Here is a 19,307-nt window from a genome sequence, read left to right on the forward strand (position 1 = left end):
CCTAGGCAAATACAAGATTGCTAACATTTTGCTAAACAGAAAATATATTAAAGAATGTTTAGTCTTTGCACATCATTATGGCACTTCAGCATGAGGAGGAACGTTAACTAGAATCCAGAAATGTATTAAAGAAAACAGAGCAGGTCACTTTCGAAGGTTCCCCTCATTTGAGTTCACTGCATATTCCTTGTATACACCATACAGAACATCTCTAAGGCATTGGAAACAAAATGTGAATTCAGTTATTGGGATTAAATAACTTTGTCATTTAATAAGGTATCTTAATTGCATAACAATTGATGAAGACTGATAAAAACTTGCTAACAATATTGCCCACAGAACACACATTCACACCACTTTACGTATAATGGAGTCCTGAAACTTTAGGCAAGTTTCCTTACTCCACACGGCTCTTCTTAACCTAGCAGCAAGTAGGAACCCGGTTGTTAGTCGATAGTAGATCGCTTTTTAGGGGTAATAATCCCTTCCAAAAAAAATGTAAATAATAATTTGGTCACTCAATCCATTCATACCTGTTTGTGGGTCACTCCTGTGAGCAATTGACTGCCGCGTTTCACCCACAAAATATCCAGTCTAATTACAGTATATTCTGTGAAGCTCTTTGAGACGTGTCAACGACAAGGTAAGGCACTATATCAAATGCAAGGATTATTATTATGAAGAAGAAGACAAAACGAATATGGAAGTAAGGCAAACCAAATTGGAAAGAATCATGGTGGAACAAGGAACAAGCCTGCAGGTGGGAAAAAAAGACTGGAGGAGAGAAGTAAAGGATATCCCCTTTAAGAAGTAAACAGCAGTCGATTGATGGATCGACTACTTTATACTTCCTGTTAGTTTCAAGGAGAAACAAGTAGGAAGTATAAAGGATTCTGGGCAGGTAACGGGTCTGGAGTATTGGGAGCTGAGATTGAAGGAGTTACATAATACACCAGTGTGGTGGTTTGAGAATCATTACAGGAAATAAAAATAGGAAACACGTGTGCTCCCTGGAGGGGCTAGAACTTGTTCACGGCTGAAAGAGTCCTAGGGATGTTAGATGATTCATCACTCGCCATGACAAAACAGTGAGGGGCAGCAATAAATGGGGTTAACAGGGTAGTGGGCTATCTTGCCAAGTTAGTTGATAGCAGGTGTTGCACTCAAGCCATTGAACGTTGTGGTCAAGCTGCATGTCAAGTCCCTGTTTACAGTTCTGGTCACTGTAACATCTGGTGGGGTGGGCAGGCAGCCCAAGTCCGAGAAACTGGGTAGATGATGAAGCAATGAAGCAGATCCCCAATATTAGTGGAATGAGCTATGAACCTATGAGCAACTATTAGACAAGATAAAGCTCTTCAGTCTTGAAAAGCAACATCTCAGAGGTTACCTTATATGTATACATTTTTTTTAAAGAATTCAAAAACTTTAAGATGCCCAAGGCAGCAGAACAAGAGGAAATGAGTTTGGAGTTGCAAAGGTTAATTTCAGGATGTAGACTGGGAAATATTTTATCTGGAGGGTAATTAGCGACTGAAAAAACTGTTCCTTACAACAGATGCCAGATAGAAGTGGGGGATAGGCATTGCTTTAAGTGCTCTGGGACGCTACCCTGCGTGAAGAGTGCTATATAAATGCAAATTGTTGTTGCTAGAACCAATTGGTCGGGAAGGGTAGTACACTGACCGTAAAACCTAGTCGTCCTGTGAGTAATCAGTCGTGTTCATGACTCAGTGCTACAGATTCTGAACTCAGCTGTCGTAGACTGCATTCTTCAACACAAGTTATAACAACAGCAACTTGCAATTGTATAGCGCCCTCCTCGCAGGATAGCGTCTCAGAGCGCTTAAAGACCATGTATACTGTTATACAGTACACTTGGCACAAACCATTCTGCACACTGAGGTGCTGCAATAGCTGCTGGAACCACATTCTCAGAACTACTGTATTTGCTGGTTCATTGCTGTTTGCACAATAGATGGGCGTTTAATACACGATGACTGTCCAAAAACGTGTCCAGCTGCAATCGATCTTCACAGAGGCCAAGATTTTGGATAAAATATTCTGAGCTCGGAAGAGTCTGAATTTCGCCTTTCTTCTACCAATTCAGTCTGGGATCATTTAGTAAAACCCCCCCAAAATTAAACAGTGCTAATTGCACTGTGATTGTTAATGCCAACACTAATTACGTTGGCACTAATTTAAAGAATAATTAGAAAATGTGTAATTGTATCAAATTGTATTTCTGGTCCAGTTAAATAATCATATTCTCATTCCTATTCACCAAGTCTGTAACCTCCTCAAGTAAACTGATGTTTCTTTCTATGATCTGTTCTGAAAATGCTTTCATCAATTACATCAGAATATTTTATTTGTGGAATTGTGTTTGTTCTGTGATTAGTTTCAGTCTAGCTTTCAATTTTATAGAACTTAATTCAAACCATTGTAGACATTAACTTAATGAAAGAAAACATGGAAACAAAATTGTTGATGTCGAACGCGATCTGGCTCGGTCTGAATTCCGGCTTCTGGACACAAATAACTCTTTTTTTTTAAAAAAACTGAAATGAAAATAAACAGTAATTAATTTTGTCAAGTTCACATTTAATTCTCTGGTGAATCCTCTTCATATTTTTCGTTTTGTTTGCCAGAACACAGTGTTTGGAAGGATTATTTTCTCAGCTGTAGATTAACACTGCATGAAAGTATATTTTTTCTGTGACTTGGGAACCATTTCCATGGGAAATTGCTCAAGGTTACTCCCACAAAACGCCAAAATCCATGAGGCATTACGCAGAGCCCCATATTGCAAATCTTATCATTTTATAACCATGTGCATATCTCAATTAATTTTATGTCAGGATCAAGACAAACACGGCTCAAATGTTTCATTAACTTATGACGATGGTCGATGGAAAGTTTAATGTTTGGGAGTATTTTTAGCATAATTCACTAGCAATTCCATCTGGGACTGAGCTGTTTCTTAATTGGCAAAGAAAGCAGCAAGAATGATGATTGCACAACCAAATATGTATTTGTTATGCAATAGGCTACTGTTGCTTTCACATACTGTGACAGCCTTTAAAATAACAATTCTGTCGTGCCTCACAAATCTTGAGTCTCCTTCTGAGCACTGACGGTTGAAAACAGAATTCCCAGCAGAAATAGTTACCAAAGCTTTATTACTGCGGGAACTCGCTACTGTCAGTGTTTACGGATAAACACAGTTCAATGCAATTCTACGACTAATTAATTTGAATAACTTGACTTCTACATAGAGCGACGTGTGTCTATTATCTAGAATAATATGGCACCGGTAGTGGAACGTTATTGTGCTTTTTTTAATTGCAAGGTGTTCTATATAATTCACTCACATCTGTAGCATTTGTGAGTTATTACGTATTACTCAGCACCGTATATGTTTATCTTTTGCCTGACATTTGCTTAAACAAAAATCTGTACTACTGCAGTCACAAGATCACACAACCCAAGTGATTCCACCAGCAGCACAATATCATCTGCAAACAGAAGTGGCTGCAATCCTGTCAGGAATGCCTGGAACAGAGATAAGTCCTTGGGGAAAAAATGTTTGGAACTTCAGAAAATTGTTTATGTTTAATGAGAAAGTGCCCTTTTGGGGGAAAGGACTTGCAATCTCTGCAGCTCATTAATAGGTGAGATGTGATATATTAGTGGGAGATTCTTCTTCTGTCTTCTGCAGTGTACACCTTGATAATGCGTAATGCTGAAACTGGATCTATTTTAAGCTATTCACTAAGAATAGCAATCTTTTAGCCGTTTTTTATCTTATCATAAGCACCTAATGAGAGGTTTTCTCTTTTTAGCTGTCGGTAGTGCGTGATAAACCGCACCGAGTAACAAAAGTGGAAAGCTATCTCATTCTCCGGGTATGACAAACACCAACTTGCGGTGAGCATGATATTAACTGCAAAAACACACACACTGGAGGCACTGCAGCTCCATGTTGGAATCTGAACTGCCACTCTCTCCGAAACAGTTCGCCAATAGTTTCATAACAATTGCAATGTCCTCTTGTTAACTGAGATTAATATACATAAAACAAAGCAATATGTTCTTGATGGTAGTATCCCTATGAGCTATCAGTATGGAAATGTATTGGGTAGATTGATAAAAGATCTAGATTACAGTCTCAGTAATAATAATCCTTGCATTTGATACAGCACTTTATCACATTGAGACGTCTCAAAGCGCTTCACAGAATATACTGTAAAGTGAATTGATGTTATATTTTGTGGGTGAAACGCAGCAGCCAATTGTACACACCAGTCATGGATTTTTATTTATTTTGAAGGAATTATTACACCCGGAAAAGCAATCCGCCAATCGACTAACAACCAGGTTCCTACTTACTGCTAGGTAAACTCTTTGACCGTGCCTTCAGCTCCCCTCTCGACTCTCTTCCTCCTCCTCCTCGCTCCCTCCCTTCCCTCCCCTCACCCTGACCATTTCCCCCCTCCTCTCTCCCTCCCTTCCCTCCCCTCACCCTGACCATTTCCCCCCTGCTCGGGTCATGACCCAACTGTGCAGCGCCTTGGGACGTCCTCCTGACGTGAAAGGCGCTCTATAAATGGAATCTTGTTGTTGTTGTTGTAAACAGAGGCAAGGAAGGAAACTTGCCCACCGTTTCTCCCTGCCAGAAATTGAACCCAGGTCCTCTCACTTGCGAGGCGAGTGCTCTAACCACTGAGCTACAGGACTATTTTTGTTACCTCTTAGTTTCTTTGCTTCTTGGCAATGTTCTTCAGCAGCGAAATGAAAATCAGAAAAACGTGTTTGGCAGACATCTACTCACCACAGGAAGAAATATTGCCAGTCGCAACAACTGCACATCTTCTTAGTGGAGAAAAGCAAACAAAAAATACAGGAAAATCAAACAAACATAAGAATTTGCTGGGTGAAAGAAGACCAAGATCCATCCAGTTCGCCTTCCACCATCCTGGCATTCGCATGAGATGTTGTGTCTCAAACTAGAAATTGTATCCTGAGATATTGTTTCTTATAAGAACATTTACTTACTGAACATACTGACTGCAAAATGGTCTTTGCAATCATGATTTCAGTATCGAATTTGTTAGCAAATCACACAAGCTTGGAGTGAAACACAGCTGCAATCAGCACAGTGTCTTCTGGTTTGGGAACCGAGTTATTCGTCCACCCACTTGTCTCTCAGAGGTGAAGCTCCTATTACCGGTGCATCTAACAACACAAATCATTTGTAGGCCTCTGTATAAACTCTATAGAAACAGTGGCTCGGATTTACTTTGGACTTGTGTCTGCTTCAATCCCAGGGAGAGACAGGACGAGAATGCTTGCCTCTTTTCCTGGGCCTCCAAATTGGATAATTGTAACTAGAACACAATCACTTTTTATCAAAATGGCCTCACCAATTTTCAGGTGTAGAAACGCCTCTTGCCAACTCAACCAATTATGCAGCATTGTGTGTTATGTATTAACGTTGGAAATATTATGTAAAATTGGACCTCTTTAATTGTCGACTAAAATAACTCAAAACTGTTGACATTGTTTAAATAAAAGCCGCTGAGATTGTAATTGATGAACCTTTGAATACATAGTTATGTATTTTAGTATTGAAACAGGAACGGTTTTGCACAGAAAGTGTTCTAAAACAAGCGAGCACGAGGACATTTGCAAACTTTATTCACTTGCAAACAGTTAGGCGGTAGAGCAATGACAGCAACATCAACAAATTGCATTCATATAGCGCCTTTCGTGCTATATAAATACAATTTCTTGTTATCTCGTTGTTAACCATTGCTTTTTTGATCACATCTTCAGAACTGTGATGCTACCTCATGTACATAGGGCTCTATATAAATGCAAGTTGTTGTTGTGAAAACATCTGCAGATCACTACACTTTGAATTTCGAAATTGCAAAAGTTTTACTTACTTGTGAAATGTTACACAGTACAGTCCTTCGTTGAAACTACCAGTTTTTATTTCTACTCTGTTCAGTCAGCGTCTTTAATTTCTGGTTTCACATGTGACGCCTGATTACTGCTCTTGATTTGAACAGCCTTTATTCCATGTGTTCATGAGAGAGTATTTTGCAGATGATATTCCTACTTGTTCTAGTAATTCAGCCTGAATTACAGAAATGACACCAAGTTCATTTTATTGCTGAGTATAAAATTAGAGAGAATTGATTATATCCTTAACAGTAGCATTCTGTATTTTAGCCTTTCATTAACATTTATTTCTGGAGCCAGTATAGAGTATTTTGGTTTTCATTATCCTTAGGCAAAATTCCACAATCAACATTGTAATTATGAATCACGACTGTGTCAAAGTTCAGCAAACTCAGCAAGTTAGTGAGGACTTTTGTGATGTACAGTATCATTGTGGAATAAACATTTATTCAAATGTTCCATGAATGAATCCATTTTGATAAGTGCTCTGGGACGCTACCCTGTGTGCAGGGTGTTATATAAATGCAAGTTGTTGTTGATACACATCTAAATGTAACAACAACAACTTGCACTTACATAGCGCACTCCACTCAGGGTAGCGTCTCAGAGTGCTTGATAAGGATTCTAATTTAAAATAATGCAAGATTTGTTCCTTTAGACTGTAGAAGGGTTGCAAAAACTAGGAGGGGAAAGAGGTTCACAGTATTGAGCTTCTGAGTTATGCATTAGACAGCAGTTTGCAATGGGATTCAGTGACAGTGACGCAAAGCTTTCCGTGCACAATAGAATCAAAACAATTGTTACGTATCACAAACCGTGTTTAAATCAAAATAAGTATTGCAAAATACCAAAACGTGTTTAAGTCGGTCTCTCTACTTAAATAAATGCTCCTGATCCTTTTCATCCACAACAGGGTTTATCTGTCTCTTGTTCACAAAATCTCAGAAGGGGGACTCACTTGTTTCTTTAAATGCAAGCCAGACCAGACCAGTTATACAATATACTTGGTAAAGAGTTCATGGATCTTTTTGTCTGTGAGGAACCAGTTTAAAAGCTTTCTACACTATACTGCTGTAGACGTATGTTTATTTAAAAATGCTTTAACGTCGTGGATAAAAACCTACATGTTTCCCTACTTAGAACCCACTGCTAATCTTGGACAGTGTCATGTGTTAAGATGTCTGGAATTTAGTTTGACAGGCGATCTGGATTGTCCCAAGGATACAGTCCACCATTAGAGGAAAAATCGAAAGATTACTAAAGGTAAGTTTCTAGGTCATTATCTTGGGTAACCTAGATACTTCATTTACATCAGAATGGCTTCTAGAGTAAAAATAAATGGAAACTGTTTACACTATAAACAGAAATGCGACAATAATGAAATCGGGACAGCCTGACCAAGGGCAGAACTTGGAACAATTCTTCTAAGGCTTCAAATGTTTTTGGTTTTATTCCGAGCTGTGGGGTTTTGGATCTTGTTCCATTGCGGTTTTAGGAGATGGACATGTGATTGCTTTTGCATCCAGAATGCTGTGGATTTTTTTTTGTGGATTTTATTTTAGTATGCCCGAATCCACCAGTATGGCGGAGGAGAAGACTTTTAAGATGTTTGGCATTTTTTTAGGTTTGTTGAGAATTTTCTTTTAAAAAAATGGGGAGGACGTATCTTCCTTACCAAAAATGAAATCATTTTTGTTAAATAGACTGATGTTAGCGGCTAGCTTTTCAAGGTAAAGGAGACGGCAAGTCTTTTCTGAGGTTTTTTTGCTAACTCAATGTGCACTTCTGGAAGTCTTGCAAATGCACTCAAATTTTATGTAAGTGGCCTCATGGTATCCTAATAATTTACTGAGTTCTTACTCCAGAAATGAGTGTCAGCCTGACTCAGTTGGTAGCACTGAAACTCCAGTGCAATGTTGACGGGACCTCAGTTTAACGTCTTAACCGCCGGTATAATGCAGCACTTCCCCCAGCTCTGCATTGGAGTGTTATATGAGTTCCAAGTCCCAACGTGGGGCTTGAACCCACAAACTTCTGACTCGCAGGAGAGTGCTACCAACTGAGCCAAGCTGACACACGCTCAAATTGCCCTTGACGGTCAACCAGTTTGCGTGTTTGCAGGTGCCCTTCTCGAGTGCGACTGGAACATGTGCCATGGGCTATCACACTCTAGTACCGGCTGACTTAATGAAGCAGCAGTTTTCATTTAGCTGTCCATCTGTGAACATATGTAGTCAGAGGAGCACATATTGAGAGACTTTGAAGGCAATCAGCTTCCAGGCATCTACCAATACCTTACACTGTGAAGTAGAATCAGTCGTGCATGTTTAGGAATGAAATTGATTGACATGCCCTCCTTTCCTCTTTTATCCCTTTCCCCTCTTTTTTTTCTCAGGAGAGTTCTCTCATCTGTGTTGCAAGCTAAAATGATGATGATGATGATAATAATCCTTGCATTTGATATAGCGCTTTATAGCATATAGCGTCGACAGCATTAACCTCGCCCTGTCATCTGGCACTGTTCCTTTCCCCCCTCAAAGCAGCCATTATTACCCCCACCTTGAAGAAACCTTCCCTTGACCCTTCACAGTTATCCAGCTACCGGCCCATCTCAAATCTCCCTTTGCTATCCAAGGTCCTTGAGAGAGCTGATGCCTTCCAGCTTCGCTCTTTCCTCTCCTCTCACTCCCTCCATGAACCCCTCCAATCGGGTTTCCGTGCTGCACAGTCAAGGAAACTTGACGTGATGAAGGTCACAAATGACATGCTGACCATGTGTGACTAGGGCTCCCTCTGTCTCCTCGTCCTCCTCGACTTTTACGCTTCCTTTGACACCGAGAACCACTCAATCCTCCTCCACCACCTCTCCTCCCACCTCAACCTTCAAGGTTCTGTCCTTGACTGGTTCAGGTCCTACTTTCACACCGCCTCCACTTCGTTGCAGCAAACGGCTTCTCCTCCAGCCCCGCACAGTCTTGTGCGGTGTTCCTCAGGCTCTGTCCTCAGTCCCCTCCTCTTCACCCTCTACATGCTCCCCCTTGGTGACGTCATCCGCAGACATGGGGTAAATTTCCACATGTATGCGGATGACACCCAACTCTATCTCTCTACCTCCATCCTGAACTCCAGGACTACTGGCGTCCTGACCGACTGCCTGTCCAACATCAAGTCCTGGATGAGGGCCAACTTTCTCCAACTCAACGTCAGGAAGACCGCAGCCCTCCTGATTGGCTCGCGCCAGCGCCTCCGCACCTCGGGCACTGGCAGCATCAGCCTCAACGGCTGCACACTCAACCTCACTAAGCCAGTCAGGAACCTGGTTGTCTTGTTTGACCCTGAACTGTCCTTTCTCCCCCACATCCGCGCTATGTGGAGTCCTGTAGCTCAGTGGTTAGAGCACTTGCTTTGCAAGTGAGAGACCTGAGTTCAATTCCCGGCAGAGGGCGAAACCTTGGGCAAGTTTCCTTACTCCACACAGAGCCTAATAATAATCCCTCCAAAACCCAAAACAATAATAAATTGGTCATTTTCAATCTACGACTGTTTGTGGGACATTGCTGTGCGCAATTGGCTGCCGCGTTCGCCCACAAATGTACAGTCAATTCACTTTACAGTGTGTTCTGTGAAGCGCTTTGGGACGTCCTCCCGACGTGAAAAGCGCTATATCAAATGCAAGGATTATTATTATTATGACCGGCACTGCCAACCACCACCTCCGCAACATTGCCAGACTCCGCCACTGCCTCACCCCTCAGGCTGCCCAAACCCTCACCCACGCATTCGTCACATCAAGGCTCGATTACGGGAATTCCCTCCTCATCGGCCTTCCCAACTCTTCCCTTCACAACCTGCAGATCATCCAAAACTCTGCAGCTCGTGTACTCTCACACACCAGGCTCCGTGACCCCATCACTCCCACCCTCGCCCGACTCCACTGCCTCCCCATCCCCCAGAGGATCGAGTTCAAGATCCTCGTCCTCACCTTTAAGGCCATCCATGGCCTCGCCCCCTCCTACCTCACTGACCTGCTGACTCCCTACCAACTTGTCCGCTCTCTCTTGTCATCGGGCTCCGGGCTGCTCCATGTCTCCCTACCGACCCGCCCTACCATCGGTGGCCGGGCTTCCAGCCTCTCTGCCCCCACACTCAGGAACTCCATCACACGGTCCCTTCGCCTCACTTCCTCCCTCGCCTCCTTCAGGGCCGGTCTCAAGACCCTTCCCTTCGACTGTGCCTTCCTTCACCCCTACACCGCCCCCCCTTCCCCCTCCCCTGTGCTTGGGCCCCGACACCTGACTGTCCTCCCAACGTGAAATGCGCTCTACAATTGTAATTTTGCTGTTGTTAACACATCGTTGAGATGAACTCTCCTTCTGAGAAAAAAATCAAGAGCTGTAGTAAATCATACCATGTGTTGATGCGCATTGCCAAGACATTAATAATTAATAATAATAATCCTTGCATTCTTTGAGACGTCAAAATGTACTGTAAAGTGAATTGACTGTACATTTTGTGGGTGAAACGCGGCAGCCAATAGCGCACAGCGGTGTCCCCACAAACAGTCGTGGATTGAAGTAACCGATTTATTATTAATTATTAATTGTGGTGCAATGCACAACTTCTCACTTCTGGGTCAGAAGAAATTGGCCCCCCGCCTGCCCGCGTCTCCCCTCCCCCTCCCCCCCCCCCGGGTCTCATCCCCCCCCCCAAGTCTCCCCCCCCCCCCCCCCCCCCCGGGTCTCCCCTCCACCCCACCCCCCACCCCGCATCCCTCCAACCTGCTCTCTCTCCCTACACCGCTCCTCCTCCTGGTGCCCCGGACCCCCCCCCCGCCCCCCCCATCGCCGGCCGCGCTTTCAGCCGCTACTCCCCAAAGCCGCGGAACTCTCCCCCTCAATCCCCCTCCCGGCCTTTTGCGCCCCTCCCCCTTCGCTCCCCGTCTTCAGACCTTGACCTCTTTGGCCGCCTCCCGGGTCAGGGTCAGCGCTCGGAGACGCTGTCCGGCCTGGAAGGTGGTGGGGAGGGGGGGAGGGGGGCTCTGATCAATGCAAGTTGTTGTTGTGGTGGTGGTGGGGTCCGCGCATGCGCCGTTGGAGTTCGTACCCACCCGCCGCCGCCGCCGTCGTCGTGGTGGTGGTGGTGGTGGGCGACGTCGACGAGTTTGGGCGGGTTTTCACGCCCAATCGGGCGATTTTTTTCGGTGGGAGGGGGGGGGGGGGTGTCACTTCTAAATTGGGCTACTGTGCCGCCGCTGCTGAAGGGAAGTGAGGAGGGGGGGTGTGATAGGTGACAACCGGGCTACTTTTGGGGCGGGTTTGGTGGGACTTTGGGCTACAAACGGGTGGGTGCGCGGGGTGGGGGGGGAAACCCCGCGGGCTGACGAGGGAGGCGCGAGCGGCTGTCGTCCGTTAGTCCGTTGGTCTATTCCCCTCACAAGTTTGACCGCGGGCTTCTCGCGGGCGACTTTTCTGACGGCTCCAGCAACAGGAGGGAAGAGTTTGGGGTTTTTTCTTTTTAAGACAATATAGATAGGGATATATATATATATACTTTATGTGAAGAAGTAGTAGTAGTCAAAGAAGAAGAAAGGAGAGTGAGAGAGAGAGAGAAAGAAAGAAGAGTGTCGGAGTCCGGTTGGAAAAGACGTCGGGAGAGAGGAGGAGAAATAACGGTTAGAACTCGTTCCCCTTTTCCGTGTTTGGCCGCGCGACCCTTTTTTTTTAAACGTTGTTTTAATGACTTTTTTTTTACATCGTGTGAGGGGAGGGGGGAGGGGAGGGGAGGAGGGAGAAGAAAAGAAAAGAGAGAGAGAGAGAGAGAGAGGAAATTTGGTGGTTTCCGAAAAAAAAATCTGTGGAGACGAATTCTAGACACAGGGAGAGAGAGAGAGAGGGAAAGAGTTGGCGTTGAAATAAGAATGAGCTCAAATAAATAATAATAATAACCGTTCATTAATTTATTTTCAAAGAAATCCTAATCTGTTTTTTTGAGGGGGGGGGGAACCCTAGAAAGTTTCTGGAGAGGAGGAGGGAGAAAGAAAGAAAGAAAGAAAGAAAGAGGAATTTGTGCCCTATTAGTTAAGTGTTAAAACAATGATCATTATATATAATATATGTATACAATAAGTATATGTATTGTATGTACTTAAAAATATCCTGATCTGTTTAAAACTTGACAGTCTCTGGAGAGGAGAAAGAAAAAGAGAGAAGGGGAATTTGCGCCGAGTTGAGCGTTAAAATAATGAGCTTAAATATATATTATATATGTGTGTGTGTGTGTAATAAATACGTATTGAAAGAAATCCTTATCTGTTAAAACAAGACAGTTTCTGGAGCTGGAGGGCGAAGAAAGAGAGAAGGAAATTTGCGCCCAAGTTTGAAAGGAAAGGCTGCGGGAGGGAGGAAGTTAAAAACAATGTAATGATTGTAATAATAATAATAATAATAATCCTTGCATTTGATGTAGTGCCTTACTTATCAAGTCGTTGAAACGCCTCAAAGTGCTTCACAGGATAATACCATACCGTACTGTAAAGTGGACGGTCTTGGCCGAGACTGTGCGTTTTGTGGGGCGCGAACCATCCTTTAGTCCCGCTCTCGGACCATGTTTAAATTGGGTTAAGTTCCCATTGTTGTGATCGTCTGTCTTCTGATTGTAATGGGTGAGTGTGGACGAAGAAACGCGCTGCTTCGCTGTCCCAGTGAGCCGAAAGATTTAAGCCACAGATATTTCACAGGTTTAATATCCGGTCATTCTCTCTTGTTTTCTCCCCTTCCCCTCCCAAGTTATTTAAACTTGTGTACAAGTGGTAATGCTGTCTTGAGAGAAGTCTACGCATCATACCGGTGTCTCCTACTATTAGTCTTTTAGGTCTAGGCATAGGAGTCACTGGTATGATGCGCAGGCTTTTTGAATTAAAGTAAGAGGTTGTCATGATGGCCATCATTTGTGGAGTCCTGTAGCTCAGTTTGCAAGTGAGAGACCTGAGTTCAGTTCCAGGCAGAGGGCGAAACCTTGGGCAAGTTTCCTTACTCCACACAGAGCCTAATAATAATCCCTCCAAAACCAAAAACAATAATAAATTGGTCATTTTCAATCCACGACTGTTTGTGGGACATTGCTGTGCGCCATTGGCTGCCGCGTTCGCCCACAAATATACAGTCAATTCACTTTACAGTGTGTTCTGTGAAGCGCTTTGGGACGTCCTCCCGACGTGAAAAGCGCTATATCAAATGCAAGGATTATTATTATTATCAATGTTTCTAAACTTATATTTGTGTTCACAAGTATTCTAATTTGCTATGAGTAATACCTTCCCCACTCGCGTCAGATTCCAGATTGGTGGTTTGGGGATTATCACTGACTTTTGAAATTGGCATTCTGATAGTGCCTTCCCTAGAAGATTCCCACTTGGCACTAGATATCCGAGTATATTTAACTATCTGTTTGCGCACTTCCGGTGGAACATGTAAATTCAAACTATTTAGAAAAAGGAAAATCTATTTATTTGTATTTCTGAATCAGATAGCTGGAGAACATTTCTTAAAATGTATCTTCTGTCTTGCTCCTTAAGATAGGTTGATATCAACAAGTCTGAGGCACTCCTGCTTGACTCACAACTGCTTTCTCCCCACCTCCCTCTCCCCCTGACTCGCTGGGACCCTACACCGTGTGGAAGGCTCTATATAAATGCGAGTTGTTGTTGGTGGTGGTTTCTCACTTCAGGCATTGAAAACATTGACCTGGAAAGGTGCTTACTCTCGATGCCTTGCTTCAAACTTCATATGCAGCCGCTCACTGAGGTCGATTTGGCTGCCTGGAATTCCATGCTATTGTCCCTCTTGTCTCCTACCTCTCAGTTTTTCTCTTTGATCATGCTCTAACAATTCCTGCTTTTTCTCCCCCCAGTCTCCCCAAAAGTCCTTTGAAACATGAAAAATACAATTAAAAATGGTAATTGTCTTAACAGTTCTTTAACTGATTTTTCTTAAGCAAGAACCATGGTAGATTGCTTGAGTCATAGAAAATTAAATTTATTTTATTGCACATGTTTCTAAGATACCCCAAATTCCAATTTGCATTCAATGAGAAAAGTCTATTTCTTGTGAATGCAATGCCTATAATTTGATTAATATGCTTGATGTAATATGGGAACTGATTGTTCTGCTGTCATTAGTAACACCATGGATCTTTGTTACAGTTTGTTAAAGCCCAAAGTCGGTTAACAGTGTCAGTGATGGCATTCTAGACATTCTCATATCCTGAGACGGGTCTAAGACTGTCTTTTTAGTGCTAATATGTGAGAGCAGCTAATCATTCAGGAATAGATTAGTATTTTATAAGCTAATCGTTACTTTCCACGGTGATGCAGCTGTACTAACTGTGAAACACCCTACAACAATTGTACTATTTGCTTTTGATTTATTCTCGGACCCCCCACCACCACCGGATAGCCACTCGTTAGTCATTTGATATCTGACAAGTGTAATTTTGAGCCCACACTATGCAGATAGTAGGTGCCAAAAACTTCTTGGTGAGCAGCACAGCTCAACATGAAATGCGTGAGCATTGCCATCATCTTCCTACCAATAGTTCTGGCATGCATCGCTACCCATTGAGTTTTGGGCATGGTAAAGGCATAGATGAGGATCTTGGAAGCTCGATAATGGTAGAGGCAATGTTTGAGATGAGAGCGCGAGTAAGAGCATGGACGTGGGGTTTGAAAGGCAGTCTGTAGTCGAACACGACACAGAGGTTCTACTCCGCAAATTGGAGTGCGTCCATACAGTTTGATGATGAGACGACATTGTCGAAAGTATTTTTAACTAAAACAGCTACAAGAGAGTACTGTGCTCATTGCCCATCAGACTTACATTATTAACTTCTGACATTTCTAGCTCTCTTCCCTCAACCAGCCCCTCCCATCTCCACTTCCTCTCAGACTACTGTAGTAATGGAATTTTTGTCTCCAAATCCCTTGACCAATCTTCTGTACATGAAAGAAGAGTGATAATGAAGCATACATATGGTTCTCTGTGCATGCAAGTATTGTCTTGTATCGTGACCCTTCTCTTCTCCACCCCCTGGCCTCCCAAGAACAGCTGGAAATTATATGAATGAATGAACTATCCCAGGCCCTTTGTTTGGGATAAATACAATTTCCATGTGAAAAGGCATGACATTGTGTCCAGCTGGAAAAAAATAAACTGTAGGTCAGACCGCAGTTGCCTGCTGTCTCAATTCAATGTGTGTTTGTTTGCAATGGAGAGGACATGCTTAGCAATTCCTGAAGTAGGCTATTGCACTAGAAATGGAAAGGACTGGATTCTAATCCTGAAGTTAACATTGAGAAGTTTCTGATGTGTTGCATTTGTCTGTTGGCTTTAATTTTATACTTTTTATGTTTACCTTTTTGTAACCTAATTGACTGTAATATTTACAGTGAACTTCGGATGATAATGCAAGGATTATTATTATAAGACTGGCTTATATCAACACATGGCTTATATCCTCATGCTGGCCGCTTCCCAAGTAAAATGTGAATAAGGACCCCCCCCCATTTATATCATCACTTTATGCTATAAAAGTATGCCAGGAAGTAAAATATCGGATACATTATCGGAACAAACTTGCATGCATCGTTCAGCGATGAGAGGCCGAGCGCCCACAGCAGAAGCTCACCCTCAGCCAGTAAACATTGCAGCCCCTTTCCTCCCAGCACTACATTGGAATGGTAGTCTGGACTGCATAAGTTCAAAGTCCTGACATGGGGCTTGAACTACTTCCTCTGACTCAGAAGGGAGAGTGCTAGCAACTGATCTAATGGAAAATATCTCTTTTGTTCCAGGACCTGAGACAAAAGCTTATTGAACAACATGAGCTGGAGTTTTCTAACCCGTTTGCTGGAAGAAATTCATAATCATTCCACGTTTGTCGGCAAGCTGTGGCTGACTGTTCTCATTGTTTTCCGCATTGTGCTCACTGTAGTTGGAGGAGAATCCATCTACTACGATGAACAGGCAAAGTTTGTTTGCAATACAGCACAACCAGGTTGTGAAAATGTCTGTTATGATGCCTTTGCTCCCCTATCTCATGTTCGATTCTGGGTTTTCCAGATAATACTAATCACAACTCCATCTGTAATGTATCTGGGTTACGCTATCCACAAAATTGCTAAAACAGAAGAAGATGAAGAGCGGAAGAAAAAGAAGCCTGTTTATGCTGTGCGGTGGAAACAGCACCGTGCTTTGGAGGAAGCAGAAGAAGATGCCATTGAAGATCCCATATTATATCCAGAAATAGAGATAGATAATGAAAAAGAGAATAAAGACCAGAAGAAAATGCATAAGCATGATGGTAGATGTCGAATTAAAAGGGATGGTTTGCTGAAAATTTATGTTTTTCAATTGCTTGCAAGGACTGTCTTTGAGTTGTGTTTTCTTATGGGCCAATATATTCTATATGGCTTTGAAGTGAGTCCAAAATACGAATGCGAGAGGAAGCCATGCCCTCACCACGTAGACTGTTTTGTGTCAAGACCAACAGAAAAAACTATCTTTCTTTTAATAATGTATGGTGTCAGCTGCCTATGTTTGTTCATCAATGTCTGGGAAATGATTCATTTGGGATTTGGAACCATAAGGGATATAATCCAAGTCAAACAACAATCTGTTGCAGAATGTTCTTATAACTACCCGTACACGTGGAACACTCCTTCAGCCCCACCAGGTTACAATATCGCAGTCAAATCAGATCAGATTCCATACACAGAAATTTCCAATGCTAAAATGGCTTACAAGCAAAACAAAGCAAATATTGCTCAAGAACAGCAGTATGGTGGTAGCAATGATGAAAATCTGCCGGTGAGCCTGGAAAATGTGCAGAAGCAGCTGAAATTGGCCCAGGAACGTTTGGACATGGCTTTTCAGATCTATAACAGTCGGACCAGTGCTTGTAACCACTCCAAAGACAAAAAAGGAGGATCAAACAAAAGTAGCAATAGTAGCAAATCTGGAGATGGGAAAACTACAGTGTGGATTTAATGTTAGCCTTGTTGACAAACTGGTTTCAACTGCATACACTCCTTTGCAGAGGATAACTTTACAAATGCAGACAGTTGTTCCAGATCAAAAGGCATTTTCTTTTGCAAAACTGTATTTTGTTTGTTATTCTATGGAGATGTGCATTGAAGATTGTTGACCTAGTTTTATTTCCAGAAATCTGCTCAGTGTAACAATTGAGTTAACTAGAAAGGTGCATATATAAGTCCTTTTCCTTCTGGTTACCATGTAGACCAGTTTGTTAGCCATACTTGCTGCATAAACAAAAAGGTGCCTTTTCCAGGATAGGAATGAGACAGAATACAGGTAAGTGGGCCAGCCTCAACTGTAATTTGTGTTGCAGAGCCGTGGAATTAATAATTTTGTGTAGGGGTCAGATTTGAAAAAAAAAGATTAGGTCCTGCAAAATGTAAATAGACTACTTCCAAAGTGAGTTACGCATACAACAGCTATGTGGAAGTTAATCAGCACAAATGGTGATTTTAAAATGGTCGGCCAGATTTTTCAACATCTGGAGAATAGTGGATCCCTTCTCTTTCTCCCTCATTCCCAGGATTGAGAGAGATTGTGATATTAGCAGATCATCCTTGGTATAAAAAAATTAACGAAAAATGAATCTGCTTTTTGATCCTTTGTTGGTATGTAATGCGTTAGCGTAAAGAGCTTTCTTTTTTGCATTTACTTGCGATCATGAAGGCCCTATCCATGTATTTATTTGAACACATTGTGGTGTGATAAGGAACACGTTGTGGTGTGACAATGAGGCCATGGTCTACAATTATTGATAGAAAATTGGTATGAGATAAAGGCCCCAACAAGAGTTTACATTAAAATAGTTTTCTTGGTGGAAAATACAGTGAAATTAAATCAAAAGTGTAAACCTTGCTGTAGAACTGTCAAACCATTTGAATAATTCTGTTATATTAAAACTAACGTTGGGATTAACATGGTGCCTTAGGTAGAAAGGTTTCTTGAAGGAAGATATTTATAGAGCCTCTTATTTTATATACCCTTCGTCCTACTGAAAACTTCAAAGCAATACTGTCTGATATCATATTGAGCTTCCTTGTCTTTCAAAAACTAAACGTTTTTTTATTTTTTTTGTTCATTAAATGAATAAACCTTTCTAAAGGCATGTTTTTTTAAATAGTTTGAAATTATGAATAAGGTAGTGTAATAACTTTTACAATAGTCTAAATAGGAAAAAGGAAATTTGTGTTGTAAAGTCTCTATAGGTCATTTTTGGTGGTGTTTTTCGGTTTATAATCCAATTTGAGGTTAACCACCAACAAATTAAGGTTCTTTTGTTCAAAAAACGACTTGGGGCCAAATTTACTTTGTTTTTTTTGCGTTAAATGAAATCGCCAGTGTTCGATTCAGTTACAAGTAAGTTTCAGTTGAATTGCATTGAAAGTAAATGCTATAAAACCATTGCAAAAGTTTGTTCCAGCTTCAAATTTTGAAAGGAATGAGTTTATTGTCCAAAATAAATCCTGCCCTGTAGGTTGAGGAAGTGGTTTGTTTATTCCTCAGAACATCCTGAGCATGAGTGCTGGCTATCAACTTATTGAGGTTTATCACGTCTCTTGATGGTCACAAGTGGCATGACATAATATAGAAATTTATGAGATGCACTGCGTTCTTTCCACTGTCTGTTTCGTTAGCCACCAATAAACACAAATGTGAAGTTATATTTTTACAAATATCAAGTCTGTATATCATATGCCACTTTTGCATACTTGTTTTTTTTAATTGATTTATATAGTACTTGTTTAGCAAGTTGAGGAGAGTGCCAAATGAAGAATTTCTCTCACCTTGGTGAGCACTAGTAAGCTGCCTTGTGAATCTTTGCAGTACAGTATAAAACAAACACTCAGTGCCTTTCTTTTTTTTAAACCTGTTGAAAGGGACATTATGCTACATTCCAAACTTCATAAAAGATGTATTTTTTTTCCAGCTGAAAATGTTTATGAACATGTGTATATAGTAAATAAACAATGACATTGTACATTGTACTTTATACATTGTACTTTGCAGTTATGCCTGTCGTTGCATCCTCTATGCAAATTGTACTTAATTTGTATGGTAGGATGAGTGCTTAAAAAAACGTCTGAAGGTTGGAAATATCTTTTTTGTATTGAAGACTTAACTGTTTTTGTGCATGTTTAGAAAAAAAGCATTTGCTACAAATAGATTTTTTTTTCTATGATGTCTGTTGCTTCCTTTTATTGTAGTAAAGTGAGTAAATCTCAAAAGGTATTTTTTTAATGCACCCTC

The 19,307-nt window shown here is 41.8% G+C and overlaps 1 protein-coding gene across 1 annotated transcript; it reads left to right on the plus strand.

Moving 5' to 3' along the window:
• Positions 1 to 11,314: 11,314 nt before the first annotated feature.
• LOC103183816 (gap junction gamma-1 protein) lies at positions 11,315 to 18,073 on the plus strand. Its single transcript, XM_007901494.2, has 2 exons — positions 11,315 to 11,641; positions 15,818 to 18,073. The coding sequence occupies exon 2, from the start codon at positions 15,846 to 15,848 to the stop codon at positions 17,010 to 17,012; it is 1,167 nt and encodes a 388-aa protein (XP_007899685.1). The 5' UTR covers positions 11,315 to 11,641; positions 15,818 to 15,845; the 3' UTR covers positions 17,013 to 18,073.
• Positions 18,074 to 19,307: the final 1,234 nt, after the last annotated feature.

The sequence above is a fragment of the Callorhinchus milii genome, unplaced genomic scaffold (genome assembly GCF_018977255.1).
Source record: "Callorhinchus milii isolate IMCB2004 unplaced genomic scaffold, IMCB_Cmil_1.0 Scaffold23, whole genome shotgun sequence".
Taxonomy (NCBI): Eukaryota; Metazoa; Chordata; class Chondrichthyes; order Chimaeriformes; family Callorhinchidae; genus Callorhinchus; species Callorhinchus milii.

What these genes read in the sequence shown, in the direction of transcription:
- LOC103183816 (XM_007901494.2), top strand. Translation starts at nt 15,846, where the DNA reads ATGAGCTGGAGTTTTCTAACCCGTTTGCTGGAAGAAATTCATAATCAT.